The sequence below is a fragment of the Alternaria triticimaculans genome (genome assembly GCF_023758025.1).
Source record: "Alternaria triticimaculans strain BMP 0046 chromosome Unknown scaffold_1, whole genome shotgun sequence".
Classification (NCBI taxonomy): domain Eukaryota; kingdom Fungi; phylum Ascomycota; class Dothideomycetes; order Pleosporales; family Pleosporaceae; genus Alternaria; species Alternaria triticimaculans.
The window spans coordinates 1,017,709-1,032,916 of NW_026055958.1; the positions used below are offsets into that span (position 1 = coordinate 1,017,709).

The 15,208-nt window shown below is 53.6% G+C and overlaps 8 protein-coding genes across 8 annotated transcripts; 3 read left to right on the forward strand and 5 right to left on the reverse strand.

The window, feature by feature from the left end:
- Positions 1 to 81: 81 nt before the first annotated feature.
- J4E78_000374 (uncharacterized protein) lies at positions 82 to 1,426 on the forward strand (the record flags this gene model as incomplete). The annotated part of the gene is made up of 5 exons (XM_049361038.1): positions 82 to 188; positions 245 to 390; positions 445 to 489; positions 554 to 1,059; positions 1,112 to 1,426. The coding sequence occupies 5 exons, from the start codon at positions 82 to 84 to the stop codon at positions 1,424 to 1,426; spliced, it is 1,119 nt and encodes a 372-aa protein (XP_049226321.1).
- Positions 1,427 to 1,583: 157 nt separating this feature from the next.
- J4E78_000375 (uncharacterized protein) lies at positions 1,584 to 3,163 on the reverse strand (the record flags this gene model as incomplete). The annotated part of the gene is made up of 4 exons (XM_049361039.1): positions 1,584 to 2,191; positions 2,253 to 2,764; positions 2,817 to 3,045; positions 3,097 to 3,163. 4 exons carry the CDS (start codon positions 3,161 to 3,163, stop codon positions 1,584 to 1,586), a joined length of 1,416 nt encoding a protein of 471 aa, XP_049226322.1.
- Positions 3,164 to 3,793: 630 nt separating this feature from the next.
- On the reverse strand, positions 3,794 to 5,712 carry J4E78_000376 (uncharacterized protein; the record flags this gene model as incomplete). Its single annotated transcript, XM_049361040.1, has 2 exons — positions 3,794 to 5,344; positions 5,392 to 5,712. The coding sequence occupies 2 exons, from the start codon at positions 5,710 to 5,712 to the stop codon at positions 3,794 to 3,796; spliced, it is 1,872 nt and encodes a 623-aa protein (XP_049226323.1).
- A 531-nt stretch (positions 5,713 to 6,243) lies between these two features.
- Positions 6,244 to 8,038, reverse strand: J4E78_000377 (uncharacterized protein; the record flags this gene model as incomplete). The annotated part of the gene is made up of 6 exons (XM_049361041.1): positions 6,244 to 6,468; positions 6,521 to 7,255; positions 7,310 to 7,369; positions 7,419 to 7,431; positions 7,480 to 7,825; positions 7,924 to 8,038. 6 exons carry the CDS (start codon positions 8,036 to 8,038, stop codon positions 6,244 to 6,246), a joined length of 1,494 nt encoding a protein of 497 aa, XP_049226324.1.
- A 484-nt stretch (positions 8,039 to 8,522) lies between these two features.
- On the forward strand, positions 8,523 to 9,889 carry J4E78_000378 (uncharacterized protein; the record flags this gene model as incomplete). The annotated part of the gene is made up of 2 exons (XM_049361042.1): positions 8,523 to 8,785; positions 8,839 to 9,889. 2 exons carry the CDS (start codon positions 8,523 to 8,525, stop codon positions 9,887 to 9,889), a joined length of 1,314 nt encoding a protein of 437 aa, XP_049226325.1.
- A 596-nt stretch (positions 9,890 to 10,485) lies between these two features.
- On the reverse strand, positions 10,486 to 12,830 carry J4E78_000379 (uncharacterized protein; the record flags this gene model as incomplete). Its single annotated transcript, XM_049361043.1, has 3 exons — positions 10,486 to 10,842; positions 10,895 to 12,444; positions 12,497 to 12,830. The coding sequence occupies 3 exons, from the start codon at positions 12,828 to 12,830 to the stop codon at positions 10,486 to 10,488; spliced, it is 2,241 nt and encodes a 746-aa protein (XP_049226326.1).
- A 237-nt stretch (positions 12,831 to 13,067) lies between these two features.
- Positions 13,068 to 13,640, forward strand: J4E78_000380 (uncharacterized protein; the record flags this gene model as incomplete). Its single annotated transcript, XM_049361044.1, has 2 exons — positions 13,068 to 13,076; positions 13,134 to 13,640. The coding sequence occupies 2 exons, from the start codon at positions 13,068 to 13,070 to the stop codon at positions 13,638 to 13,640; spliced, it is 516 nt and encodes a 171-aa protein (XP_049226327.1).
- A 50-nt stretch (positions 13,641 to 13,690) lies between these two features.
- Positions 13,691 to 15,135, reverse strand: J4E78_000381 (uncharacterized protein; the record flags this gene model as incomplete). The annotated part of the gene is made up of 2 exons (XM_049361045.1): positions 13,691 to 14,254; positions 14,440 to 15,135. 2 exons carry the CDS (start codon positions 15,133 to 15,135, stop codon positions 13,691 to 13,693), a joined length of 1,260 nt encoding a protein of 419 aa, XP_049226328.1.
- Between the last annotated feature and the right edge of the window lie 73 nt (positions 15,136 to 15,208).

A 15,208-nucleotide genomic window follows, 5' to 3' on the forward strand; every position in this document is an offset into this window, starting at 1 on the left:
GTGGAATCTCTATATAGGTAGCGTATCGTTCCGCAGTAGCTATTGGAGCCACGCCACACTCGTTTTTTGACTTTCATCATCATGCGTCTATCAGCCCTACTCTCGTTAACCATCGCTTCGCTGAGTAGCGCATTGCCTGTCAATGAGACTGCAGGTAGCTGCTCCAACCCGCGCATCAGAAAGGAGTGGTATGTGTCTCGGAGCAAAAGCTATCCGTCTGTGGTCTCTACTGACATTCTCGTAGGCGTATGCTGAACGCTTCTGAGCAAAATGCCTATATTGATGCCGTTCAATGTCTGAAGCGGGCGCCTTCCAAGGGTACCGAAGTATTCAGCACTCTGAAGACCAGGTTTGACGACTTTGTCGCCTTACACATCAACGCTACGCGAGGTTGGTACTCATCGTCATCCACAAGCATACACGTCAGCTAATAAGATGCGACAGGTGGTCAAGATGTGCCCTCACTCGCCAATGATCCTGAATCTGCTGGTAAGTACCCTTCGTGAGACATTGCTTACCGAAACAACACCCATACTAACTGGTCTTTCTCTAGCCAACGTCACAATCTACGGCATCCACACGGTTGGTGTCTTCCTACCTTGGCACCGCTACGCTATCTGGGTCTTCGAATCTGTGCTTCGCTCCGAATGCAACTACACTGGTGCACAACCCTACTGGGACTGGACTCTCGACAACCCGTCCACCAACGCCAATGGCTCCATCTACACCTCACCTGTGCTGAAGGCTTTTGGTGGCGACGGTTCCGACACAGATGGTTGCATCAAGGACGGCCCATTCGCTGGAAATTCGTCTTTGAACATCGGGCCGGTCGAATCGCTGGCGTCAAACCCGCGCTGCTTGACGCGTGCTATTGACTTTGATCTGTTCAATGGAAGTACCGGCTGGGAAGACATCTACCCAGCGACCATGGAAGCAAAGAGCTACTACCAGCTTCAGGCTTTCATCGATGGGCTGAGTTTTGTCAAAGATGAGGACAAGATCCGTACGAACGCGTTCCAGTCGCCGCATGGGCTGGGACACATGGCTATCGGTGGTGACGTACGTAACCTTCTTCTATTACGATTTCCTCCCATACTAACAGCCTGCTCAGATAAGCGACATCTACTCCTCTCCAAACGACCCGCTCTTCTGGCTTCATCATTGCCAGCTCGACTACATGTGGACGCTCTGGCAAAGCCGCGATCCCGCCCGCCTGACTGACATCGGTGGTCCAAGAACCATAGAGGGCTTTGGGCCTCCTGCCGACGCTATCGAGCAGACTACACTAGACACACCGGTGTGGATGGGGTTCATGGCCGAAGATGTTGCCGTTCGTGAGGTTCTGGATACGTTGAATCAAGAAGGCGAGGGCGTGCTGTGCTACAAATATGAGGACTCACCATCGGTAGCTGGCCGGGAACTCTAGGTCCTTGTAACTGGAAAGCTGGCAACTTTCTGTGCATTTTTTCATCATTATTCTTTTCTTACATGGCGAACTGAGCATAGCGTCCATACAGTTCAATTCATCATACTTCTTCGTCTCGAACACACGCCGCCTATTCCATCACTGCCAAATATGCCCATCAGCCCGATAAGCCTTTTTGTATCCCTTCCCCCTCCTGTTGTTCGTAGTCAACTGAGCCACCCTCGACAGGCTGCGCGTGGGCTACTTTCTCTCCAACTCCAAACTCTCTCAACACCAACCATGCCGGCCATATCGCAACACCCCATAACGCAAAGTTCCAATACACAGCTCCAACTTCAGCGAATACGGTCAGACTCGTAATACCGTAACTAACAGCCTGCCAAGCACTCTCGCTCCCCCTCAATAACGCAGCATAGCGAATGACCTCAGGCTCGTCTACCGCTAGCCTGCCAATGATGAAGTATAGGAACAGGTAGTTGAGTTGAAAACCAGCAGTCAGAAAGATGAAGACGGCGAAAGCGCGCCCAAAGCCAGGCGACGTCCAATCGTATGTCGGTTTCGAATCGCGGAACTCAGAGACGAGTATCGTGCCCCAAAGCCACCAGGCACCTTGTAGAATGACGATGACCCAGAAGGTACTGCGTGCGCGGGTACGTAGAGGAATCTTGGTGCGGTCAAGGTATTGACCGAGTAGGTTTCCGCAGGTCACTGCGATGATACCGGAGAGGAATGACCCGAGAGCGCGCGCACGCACGGAGAACCACACTATTTCTCAGTCAGTACTAGGCGCTCTACATCTTTTCTGAAGGTATATGGGATGACTTACAAGCAAGGTAGGTGAAGAACACTGCCTCAGCGAAGACAGCCTGTCCGATCCAAAGAAGGATGAGTAAGAAGCGCTTGGTAAAGAACAGCCTCGTAATCTCCTTGATCTCGACCCATGGATTCTCAAGGACGGCCAATTTGACTTTCTTCCCATCTTTCCTCTGGACTTTACCCGGACTATTCAAGAACAGTCCCACTACAGGGCCTACGCACTGCAAAGCGATGAAGATCAGATACACGGTGTATGTGACTTTGCCTGCTTGATCGCGATCCGCGTTCAGACCAAGGTTGATAGCTCCTCCAAGGATCTGGCCAGCAAGCCGGTATGTGAGCCAATATCCAAGCGCTTTTCCTTTGTTCCAGGGTTCAGGGTATGCAATTGCGATCGCAGCTTCAGCCATCCAGAAGACTCCTGCTGAGATGCCGCAAAGGGAGGAGCCGAGGTAGATGAACCACTCGGTTCCGAAGCGGTTGTTCGTGTAGAGCGCTGCCGCGTACGGGGCATAGCCGATGCTGTCGTTCGCGTTAGTCATGCTATGCGCTCATACGGGGTGTGATTGCTTACGTTCCAAAGATCAGTGCTCCTTTGATCCCGACATAGTGCACGATCACGCTGCTGAAATAGCAGCTCACGACCATGAGACAGAATGTAAGCGCGTTGCCTGCGTTGACGAGATGTGGTGATTGGGCTCCGCCGGCACCGAGACTGTTCATTGCGCCCCAGATACCTGGTGCGCTGAAGTTGCAGAGTCCCAAGATGGTCATGTTGAAAAACGTTGAGCGGTACCATTTGACTGTTATTTGTGAGTCTATTGTGTTTGGATATTGGATACCTTGATGCTCACCTGGATAGTCTCGCTTCTCAGCTCCTTCGTCGCTGCCATACTCGATGGAGGTGTCTGAGTTGGCCATAGTCAACACTCCTGCAAAAAGGCGATACCGGATAAAAATGAGTTCTGATGCCCGTCATGTTCGTCGTCTCTGACCTCTTTGATAGATATAACGACTTCACGTCGCGATAATGCTTCATACCACACTGCGTTAGTACGACTCGCCATACAGCTGCATACCCGGCACACAAAGGTACCGAGCTCCACTCGACACGAAGCCTGTGCAATTAGTGAGCCGCGTCTCCGGTATCCCCAAAACATCGTCCCAGATTCGTCGGAAAAGCTCCACACGCGACGAGAGGCCTGACGGTATGCTGTCCCGGTCGTATCTCGGACACGGCATGATGATGGGATAGCACGCCATCTCCAAGGTACTTGACGATGCGATATGGGGCAGTCATCCTCAACGGTCGGCGTGGGTACGAAATAAGGCCTAGTGGACACTGACAGAACCGCGGTAAGAACAGTAGCGCGGTCACGCAATCTTTTTCCAAGATTGTGAACCACAGTGCCAGATGTGACATTCGAAAAGAGTGCGACTTGTAGCGAGGAACCACGAACCTTTTGAAGCGTGCCAATTTGCGAGTAGATTGTCTGCAGGCGAGCGAGTATGCATTCATCTATTCGAACAGCTCGATACGAGTATCTATGGTTACCTCTCTGCACCGGGCACATCCCACCAACGCTCATGAAGATCCCTCAAATCTACTTCCTGGCCAGGCGCCTTGAGATATGAGGTCAAGTCAGTCGATTCATCGAGCTCTGCTTCAGTGTACCCATTCCCAAAATAGGCGAAGCGATTGCCCTTGTGTTCGCGTTCGTACTCCCAATCTTCCCATCGTGGCTCCCGTCTAGCTATGGTAAAGTGCGCAGCTGAACCAGGCCATAAGCCGTGAATACGCTGTCCAGGAATTCCGCCGTTGTTCCAAGACGAACACTTATCGGTCAAGACTGTGGTCGGGAAGAATGCGTCACAGTAGTCGACAAAGTCATCTGTTGCCTCTTTCGATGGTGTCAGGGACTTAAGTCCTTGTGAAGAGACTTTGCGAAGTACTTTGGCGAAGTAAGTGAGTGACGTCTCTACACCATGTGGCACTGTACCCGAAGGGCCCGTAGCATGCGGTCCGGCTAGGAAGAATAGGTTGGGAAAACCGGGTGTAGCCAGACCTAAATATGTGTAAGGAAAGCCCCATTTACCTCCGGGCTTCCATGCTTCGTGGAGATCCTCTCCGTGCGCCTTGATCGAAAATGGTGGAACGAGATCGGTGTTGGCACCGGTCGCGCAAAATATCGCATCAAACTCGAAAGTCCTGCCATCGGTCGTTTCAATGCCCAAAGGTGTGAAGCGCTTGATAGGCGACTTGACGAGCTTCACGTTCGCTTCGGTGAGAGACTCCAAGTAGCCAGGGCCCGGTGTGAGTCGTCTGCAATGCGGGGCGAAGTCTGGTATCAATCCATCGAGCAGTTCGGGTTTTTGCGCTACCCGCTTCTTCATGACATCGATGAACTGCTCTCGCATGCCCTGGTTCTCGGTTGATCCACGAATCATGGCACGGAATCGTCTCCAGTATCTATCTTCAAGATCTTTCCTGAAGGCCAGATACACTCCAGGGTCTTCCAGAGCCTTGCGCTGTTCCTGCGAGTATGGCTGTGGCTCAAAGGTCCGCTCATCGCCTGCCCACGACGTCGCGATCCACGTTGGATTACGAACGAAGTGAGTGATGTGTTTTGCAATGGGCTGTAGGTTTGGCACGACCTGAATACCGCTTGCGCCATTCCCAATGACAGCGACCTTCTTGCCCGTCGGATCGAACGAAACGTCCCAGTTCGACGTGTGTCTTAGATGGCCTTGGTAGTCGTTCAAGCCCGGATAATCAGGTAGCTTCCAGGAGTTGAACCGGCCAATGGCGGTGATGACGAAATCGAAGGTCTCCGTCGATGTGATCTCATCTTCGAGGTTACGCACTGTCACCCGCCAATTGGAGTGTGCATCATCCCATTCCGCTTCGTCAACGCGGTGCCGAAGTCTGACATACTTGTACACGTCGTGCTTCTTAGCCTGCGCCTGCCAATAGTCACGGATCTCAGCGCCTCGCGCAAATATCTCAGACCATTGCGTATTGGGTGAGTATGTCGCTTGATACACATGAGATGGAATGTCGCATCGTACGCCGGGGTACACGTTCTCAAGCCACGTGCCACTCTGCACGTTGTCAGCGCGATTTTCCTACAACCCTTGCGTGCACTTACAACATCGTCGTTCTTCTCAAAGATGGTCAAGTCAATGCCCGGCACTTTCGCTGGCAGAAGAATACCTGCATTGATACCAGCCAGACCGGCACCGATGACAGCGACGCGAAGGCTTCGTACATGATCGATGTACTGCGTTGGGCTCAACTGCAGCTTCGAAACGGGGTAAGAAGTTGGCAAGGCAGCGTGAGATTGATCTTGTTTGGTGCTCTCTGCCAACGCGAGATGTTCTGCGAGCTGTGCGACGCGTCGCGATGGTGTTGACTCTTGCCCCGAACCCGTTAGATTGGCCGCGGTTGCTGAGACTGGTCTTGGCGTCATTATGTAAGCTGTGGGTGTTCCTCTTCGTCGGAATGATACCCTCTCGTCGGACACATGTCTCTACCCATGACGACTTTAAAGCCCCGGGGTAAGCTGCCTCGCTATCACCAACCTTGTTCTCAAGCACCGATGCCGTAAGACGCTGTTAGTTGCGCTATCTTTTCCCGGCCTGCAGAGCCGCCGGTCGGGCAGAAGTGCAATCACGTCTTTTCTCCGCTTGCTGACGAAATCGGCTCGCAGCAATCGCGGTGGTTATCGTGCTCACTCCCCTGTACTGACGCGACCTTGCGCTCTAGAGAGAGACAGCAACTAGGACAAATTTGCGACGCCCAAGAAGACATTGACGGCGTCATTCCGCATTGCAGGATGCGACCCAGAGCAAGATCGCGTTACAATGCACATCTCCAAGCTGATGCATACTGATATGGCATCTCGGTCACTTATACCAGATCTAGGACGTATCGAATGTCTTAAAGCATGTGATTTTGTTCATATATACGACATCTCAGCTTGCTTAATCGCATTTGCTGTTCACTCCGGAATGACGTGGTCCTTAGCATCGACTCCCGCCTTCCACCGATACGTCGATGCCACGTGCTCCTCAAGCGGCCCTTTCTGTCCCTTCTTCGCATAGAAGTTTTCGCGATAAGTGCCACCAGGCACAGCATAATCGTCCCAGAACAAACCCCGCTTCTTGAGCTCGGGAAGCAACAGCTCAATCATGTCCACAAACGACTGTGGAAAGACGGCGTACGCCTAGCTCGTGCATCAGAGTCATTACTACCACAATAACCGGAATACGACTCACCATGTTGAAACCGTCAACGTCGGCCTCGTCAATCCAGACTTGCAACCCATCCGCAACTTGGGATGGAGTTCCGACAAGAATGGGACCGTTTCCACCGATGCTCACGTGCTCCGCGACTGTATGCTTCGTCCATTTGGAGGTTCCAGGGGAGAACCGAGCGTAGCCTTCGACAGTAGACCGCACAGCGTTGCTCTCGACGTGACGCAGTTCCTCATCGTCTCCGTATTTTCCGAGATCAATGCCAGTCCAACCACAGAACAGCGACAACGCCCCTTCCAAGGACGCATATTTGCGGTAATCGGCAAGCTTAGCCTGGGCCTCTTCTTCGGTTTGACCGATGATGGGTGTTACAAGGGCAAGAAACTTGATGTTCTTCCCTTCCCGACCGAACTGCGAAGAGGCAATGTGTCGGATTTCTGCGATGTTCTTCGCACAGACCTCGGGCGCGTGGGCGGAGACAAATATGGCTTCTGCATTTTGTGCTGCAAAGGCTTTTCCTGCCTTCGACGCACCCGCCTGGAGGATGAGCGGCGTACGTTGCGGGCTTGGCTGGCATATGTGAGGACCAGGCACGTTGAAGTACTTTCCCTCGTGGTTGATCTCGCGCACCCGATCGGGTACCGTGTATACACCACTCTTCCGGTCCAGTACGACTGCATCATCTCTCCAAGAAGACTCTAGCAATTTGTACATGACCCTCACATATTCCTCAGCCTGCGCGTAGCGCTCATCATGCTGAACTGTATCAGCAAAGGTCTCTGGCCAAGCCGAGGTACACGAAAAACTAACCGGCAGTTGCTCCTTCATACCCATGTTACGCGCAGCCGAGTCGAGATAGCTGGTCACAATCTGTAAAGGTTATTATCCATGCAGCGATCGAAGAAGCACATCGCCTCACATTCCAACCAAGTCTAGATCAAGTCAGTCCCTGAGCCAGATAAGGATAACAGATGCCTCACCTTCCCTTCGAAAGATGATCGACCGTCGATAATCTCCGAGCAAGATGGTACGGTTGTTCGTATGTTGTCGAGACAGTCACGCCGAACCCGATGCTCTTGGTGACTGCTGCCATGGCGCTCACAATGGCCAAAGGCTCGTTGACTGGCCATTGCGCGCCTGAGATTTTCGCAGCATCAAGATTGCCATTGTAGACATCATATCCACCGAGCACGTCGGCTACGAAGATACCATGGATTTTGGCATTTTCAAGCAGCTTCGCAAGCTTTACCCAGTGCTCGATGGTGTTGAACTCGTGTGAATGGTCATCAGGATGTCTCCACAGGCCTGGTGACTGATGGCCACTGCCTATTGGAGGTCAATTGTTAGCTAGTGGAATCTTGCTCGACCGACTTGCTGCTCTCCCATATAGATTGGCTCTATGAGGGGTCGTCACGTGAACTTACACATCTCAACGAAGGCATTGATGATCAGCTTCTTCTTGCCTTTCGCTGTCGCATCAGTCTTTCGCCTCGCATTCTTCGAATTTGCAACACCATTCTCTCGGTTTCGCTTCGCCATGGTATCAATCAATGGTTGTTTCGCAAAGTATCGAATGGTATCTTGCGGAAGAAGTGTCGTGGTTCTGGAGGTCGGATGATGTGCTTTGAGCGCTCTCAAACGCAATCGCTTAGGTATCTGCGGGATGCGTCATCACGTCAACTCCGAGGTATCACTATGTGTTTGTCTCCGATGTAGGCCCTTCTATCTACGCTACGCTACGGTAAGTTGAGGCGGTAAATTGATAGTATGCCGACTACGCGTATTGTGCCATCTTAATCCACAATGACAACAGTTATTCGCGCACCTAAGGAGTCCTTATTGTAGACTTGCAGGTCGCATCTAACCTACTTGAGTAACCTAAATGCGTATTTCCGGAGAGGTCGCAAACAGAAACCCGAAAGCTGACGATCAGAAGCCAGTTGAGGAGTTGCATTGTAGGAGATCGATCTACCACCAACGTAAAAGTCACACACCCTGAGCAACCTGAATTTCAATCTTCATGATGTTGCAAGTCAAGCGAACTCGTAGTATCACAGCAGCGTCTTCAAAAGAGACAATATCAAAGAGACGTAAAACAATCGAACAGGTCCAACGAAAAGGCAAAGAAGAGACGCTTCCCAGGGTACAATCTGCATTGAAACTCCATGCGATACGCCAACCATACGAAGTCTCCGCCGATCACCCTCTTCCAAGCATCCAACACGACAGCGAACTCTTAGTAAAAGTGCAAGCTGTGGGCCTCAACCCAATCGACTGGAAAGCACCGTACGAACCCACCACCCAGCCCCATACCCACATATCCACTGACAACTCTCCAGCGACTACAACTTCGGCATCCCGACCCTCCCCTACATCTCCGGCCGAGAATACAGCGGCACAGCCCTCATCACCCCAACAACACCCTCCTCTCGCATCAAAAAAGGCGACCGCGTCCTCGTCCCCTCAACCGACTACCGTGACCCACGCAAAGCCGCATACCAACACTACAGCATCGCATCCACCTTCAATACCATCCGCCTGCCTCCCAACCTCTCTCTGAACTCCGGTAGTATCCTAGGCGTAGCTTTTGTCTCCGCAGCCCTCACACTAGGAATATGTCTCGGGCTCGATTTCTCCGACATTGAGGACGGGCCTGACATTCTCGGTATTGTGCGTAGTCTGGATCCGGATAGTATACCGGGTGATATACGACAAGAATGTTTCCATAGCATCGGCGTTAAAGAACGTATCAAAGCCGGAGATAACCTGGTTATCTGGGGCGCGGGATCGGTGTGTGCGTTCGTCACGATGCAAATAGCGCGGCTCGCTGGAATAAAAGTCGTAGCAGTTGTCGATGCCGTAAAACACGGTTCCAGACTTCTGGCCTCGGAAGCAGCGCGACCAGATTATCTCGTCGACGCGCACGACCCAGGAAGAGCGGTGGAAGTAATCCGCGCCTATACGGGGAAGACAGGCGCGCGGTTTGGCTTCGATACGCTGGGCAGAGAAACAGCGGGGCACTTGATGAGCGCTCTTGCACATCCTACTGTTCCACCGTCATCACAAGCCAAACTGCCGACTCCGCCGTCAACACCGCATACCCCCGTCTCTACGGCGCAGCGATCTCATCTCGTGGGCTTGACGGGCCTGCCAAAGGACGACGTACCGAAAGACGTTGCGCTGCACAGTGTGCCGATTAAGCTGTACCACGAAGTGCCGCAAGTGGGCGAGGCGCTCAGTGCGTGGTGCGAACGGCTGCTTGCCAAGGGGATGTTGGTACCGCCGGATGTTGTGGGTACGGTCGACGGGTTGGAGGGGGTAAATGCGGGGTTGGATCGGATGAGGCGGCGGGAGGTCAGTGGGGGGAGGTTAGTTGCTGTGTTGAAGTAGAGTGAGGAGGAGAGAGGAAAGAAAGAGGGCTTGATGCCAAGTGTTGAGAATGATGAACATGTGTGTAGAGGTAAGGATATCCCAATGCATTTCGATATATAGTACAAGTCGCCAAAATCTCCATCTCGCCTTTCTTCGCAGAAGACTAGACGATGAGTATGCGCAAAAAGCAGTGGTGGTCATCCAGGGTATTGGTCATTCGTAGTAGTCGTCGTCGTTAACAAACTACGCCAATGTAATCCCCTTCGCTGCGCCAGCCCAACTGGGCAGCGTCAATGCCAGGAAAACAAAGCATCGCAACGCCTCTCCAAAATGCATGATTATGCCAAAAGCCGTCAAGTTATGGCTGCGTTTTTGCTACGCCCCTCCCCCAATGCGCCCATGATGCAAAGTCCAAGTCCATGATGATGGGTATAGAGAAAGAGAAGAAAAAGGCAAACGTGGAAACCAAAAAAGGGGTATGCGCTAAAAGACAAGGCTGATGAAGATGAAGATGATTGCTGCGTTGTCGTAGGGATAAAGAAGTCATTTCGGGTATTGAGCTACGCGGTTCGTGACAAAGGGTTTTGTTCAAAAAGGCCACAGGCGCAGCAACGTTAATGTTCGTCTTCGCTGCTCCATGCGCCGTCGTCTTCTTGATCGATACTTTCCATGACTTCCTTGATGACGCCGTGGCTCTTCGGGTCCAGATTCATGGCTATCGTGAGGTGGCGGATGGCGCTCGCGCGGTCTCGCAACTTCTTGTAACACCTACCTAGCAGGAAATGTATGTTGGGGTCGTCTGGAGCAGCGTCTTTCAAGTAGAGAAGCTCGTGTAGGGCCTCTTGCGGCGCGTTCAACTTCAGCAGGACTTGCGATTTGCGGAAGCGTGCCATGACGGAGCGTGGTTCGATCTTGATCGCGTTTTCGAACTGCAGCAATGCGGGTTCAGTCTTCTTCATGCGGTCCAGAACCTGCGTACTCATGTTAGTATTCGACAGACAAATAAGGGTAATAATGACTTACCAAGCCTATCCGAACAAGGAGCATTGCGTTGTTCTGGTTGATCTCCGCCGCTGCCCGATAGTGCTTCTCAGCCACTTCGTACTTGCCCAGACGCTCGTAGACGTTTCCAAGACCGTACCAACCGTTGTAGTGCCTGTTATCGGCACTAATGGCGTTGCGATAAGCCGCCATGGCTTTATCAAACTCCTCATTTGCGACATGCTCATGACCTTGGAGGGTGAAAGCATAGGCGAACTTTGGATCCAGCTGGGTAGCTCGAGCGAAGCATTTGACGGCTTCATCATGCTGCCCGTTTATAGAGCTTGCATTACCCAGTGCACACCAAGCTTGTGGAGAGAGACGATCTTGGTCCATCAGCGTGTGTGCAAGATGACCCAAGGCCACCTCGTCCCTGAGCTGCCAGAGCGTATTGGAATACACTTCCATATGCTCGGAGGAAGCAGGTGCCAGTTCTCGTATCTTTCGAAACGTGCTGGCTGCGTCTGTGTAATGTGTGCGCTCATAATGGGCCTTGCCGATCTGCGCCAGGACCCACGGTGTTTCCCGCTGTGACTTGGGCACGAGTCCAAATGCCTCAAGTGCCTTTGATGCATCATAGCGACTCAGGTGCCTGTATCCAGAAGCTATCTTGAGGAGCAGGTCCAGTAGCCAGCTCAAGACATCTCGGTCCCGTGAAGTATCTGCGGGCGGACCCATTCTGGGGGGCGGTGCGACAGTTGTCTCCGCCACGCTCCGTGGTCTCTCCGGCTTCGTGGGCTCAGAGTTGTCGAGATGCGGTTTTCTGTTGCCACTAACAACTCTGCCCACAGTCGAACCTGTCCCTGAGCGTGGCTTGGGAGCTGCCGCCCTTGCTTTCCGTAGCTCGCGCCGCTCTTTCGACTCGAGGTCTCTGCTTGAGGTGCCGCCTGGTCTGCTACTTGAAGGCCGAATCTGAGTGATGGAGTTCAGCAGCCGCACACTGCGCCGTGGGGGAGCTGCTGTAGGATCGAAGGGTTGCGATTGTTGTTGTGATTGGGAGTGAGGTTGCTGCGGTGCTTGTGAGTGGGGCTGTGGCTGCTGCAGAGAATGGCCAGATACGGTTCTCTTATGTCCGTTCTGGTATACGGGCCGCGGAATGTCCGTCTGATCACTCTCGGGGTTCGTCTTGGTACGGGCTCTTGATGTTATGGGGCGCATTTGGACTGGGCCGCCAGCCTCACCCATCATGGCGTGCTCGTCGTGTACGTTTTGGCCGTTGACAAAGGGGTTTTCGACGTCGTTGTATGAAGGCGGCTGCGCGCTGCGGCCATTCATTCTAGGCTGGAGGTTGTATGAGGAGGCGGGAGGGAGCATGTCGGGCGTAATTTTGAAGATGTTGTGAGGGCGTACGACGGCGCCAATGTCGCAGAGACCGGTGAAGGCATCCCACATGAAGGAGTTGATCTTGAGCGCGGCGACAAAGTGTTCAATGGCCTTTTTGGAGTCGCCGTGGGCTGCATACAGCTTTCCCAGCATGCAGTAGCAGGCGGCGGCGTCGGGCACGTGGCGTCGTGAGGTCTCGGAATGCTTGTCTGTGACGAATGTCAATACAGGTCACCAGTGTTTACTCCTATAGATACTCACTCCAGTGGTTGCGCCCTGCCCAGGAACTGCGCATTTTCTCCAGCGCCTGGGCTCCCTGCTCGTAGCGGCCGAGGGCGAGACAGGCCTGGGCAAAGACGTAGGCGCATCCTAGATGCTGGGTGTGGTTGCCCTTGGTCCGCGCATCGTCCAGGGCTTGCTTGTATCTTCCCAGACGGAGGTTGCACAGGGCAAGTAGGTGCGCGGCATCGTGGCTGCGAGGATCGAGGGCGTGCAGGCGGCCGGCAAAGAACAGGGCGTTTTCAGCGAAGCCGTTGTCTAGGTGGTAGTATACGATCTGGCGCAGCTGGGCATTTACGCCTGGAGGTGCTGACATGCTTGCTGGGCGGCGGCGGAGACAGGGCGGAGACTCAAGGTAATGCGCTCATAGTCGGGACGGCGTTGGCTGGAGCGGCGGCGGTGGTGATGTTGCGGGCAGGCGGGTGGACGCGGTCAAGGTGTAGGTTTACGCGCTACGAGTGCCAAGACATGTAACAAAACAATGTCCCGCCTAGAGACGCACGACGTTTCTCTGCACACGTCCAGCCAGTCACAGCCACATCGCACCTTCACCATGGCCAAGGTACGCCCGCGCGCCCGCCGCCCACTCCCACGCATCCGTCACTGACAGTCCCCGTAGAAAGCCACCAAGACGCTCGCGGCTTCCAATGCCCAGCGCCTCAACCAGACCCTCTACATCACCCTCGCCGTCCACGGCCTCTGGTGGCTCCTGCGTGCCCTCGTCTTCCGCGCCTCACTGTCACGCAAGTCATTGATCGTCTATCTACTCCTCTCGGCTCCGCAACTGCTCATCCAGCTGTACTTCGAGCGCCTCTCGCGCCCCACCCTCGATGCCGATGGCGCCGTCAAGCGACCTGGCGAAGACCTCGATGCCAAGGGCCTGACTGAGTACATGTGGGATGTCGTCTATTGGACATATGGCTGCATTGTTATGGCTGCTATTGTGGGAGACTACGCCTGGCTCCTGTGGATTGTGATCCCCGTCTACAGTGCCTATTCCGCTTACACCACCTACACGGGCATGAGGGGTGGATATCAGGATGCAGCCGGTGTACCCCAGCCGCAAGCAAGCAAGAGACAGGCCAAGATGGAGAAGCGAGGTGGCCAGAAGATGCAGCACCGGTGAAGGCCAGCGTCAGATCATCATGTATTATATATACAGCATTATACATAAATTTAGGCTTCAACCCGCGTAGGGATCTTCGGGATGCCTCGTTTGCGGTCCTGGTGCGGCACACCATACCGCCATCCAGCAGCCGCGGCGCCTCTGCCATCTCTGCCTGCAGCCTCTACGCTGACGTCCTTGAAGACGAAATCCCACCTCCGCTGTGGCACCACTTTCATGGCCCTAAGCTCCTCTTCCTTGCGCTTCTCTTCTTGTCTCTTCTTTGCTTGCTCTTGCTCAAATCGCTGCTCGGCAAGCTTCTTGCGCTCCTCGAACGAAAGTCCAGACTGCAATTCACGCTCAGCCTGCACAAGTTCTGGATGAGGAATGCGTGCGTCGGCCGGCAACAGCGTGTTGTCAAAAGCCTTGCCAGCATCTTCACGCGTGAATTGCCGAGACTCAGCAACAGGCACAAAGAGCTGCTGGCGTGTCGCGGGATGTACCGCGAGGTCGTTGATGGGCTCGTGCGTGATAGGACGTTTGTTCTTGTTCCCAGGAAGCGAGGTATCGATGTGTGGGGTTGTTGGAAGCATGGAAAGAACAGCCTTGGAGTAAGGGAGCGCGAGTGTTTTACCCTGCACACATTGGATTAGCAATTGTAATACAGTGTGTTTCCGTTGTTTCAAAGAACAAGCCGACGACGTTCAGCAAGAGCATGACTTAAGTTTTGTAACCATGTGGATGTCTTAAAGACTAATCGATTTTTAAGAAGCTCATCATGTCGTGTTGTGGGGAAATTGATAAAAATGGGAGAACATACCTGCGCTATCCACTCTTTCTCCATTTGCTTCAGTCGCACAACAGCGCCGACGCGTTCATTGCTGACGCCGAACTCGACACTGGCGAGCGATACTGTCGCCCCATCTTTCTTGACTCTCCGCCAGATTGCTTCCCGGAGGTCTTCGCTCAATACTGGCTGGCTGCGGAACCACTGATTGAGGGGAAAGGGTCGCAAGTCCTCTGCCGTCTCAGGCGGAAGCTTGCTGTCGTCGTCCGCTTCTTTCGGCTTCTTGGTATCCTTCTCCTCAGCTGCACCAGACTGAATGGCAGCATCTAGTGCATCCAGGCTCTCCTGTCCTGCAGGTGTGGCCTTTTCTGTCGTCTCCTCTGCCTTGGCCTCGGCTCCAGCTTGCTCTGCCTCAGTCGAGGCAGCAGCCTTCGCACCCCCATCTCTCCGCCATCCAGGGCCAGCGCGTACCAGGTTACCGTACTTGTCGTAAGCTCCTAGGTAGTTTGTGGAGTCGGGTATAGGTTCCTTGAGCTGTCGACCCGGCCCATTGAGCCACTCATAGAATTTCCGCCGCCGTAATGTGATTTGTGGACATGGTGTCTGTGAGAAATGTCGCGAATGCCGTGATGGGCTCCAGGCGACCTGTGGCCGTGCAGCTAAGCACTGAGTGGCCTGCGATGGGGTGGCCGATGTTGAGAAATTTTGACACCGTAACCGAGGAGGCATTTTGAAGATGTGGGGGGCTACCGCATTGGCGCAGGTATGAATTGGAGATGAAAGGAACAAGAAGGGAAGTCGT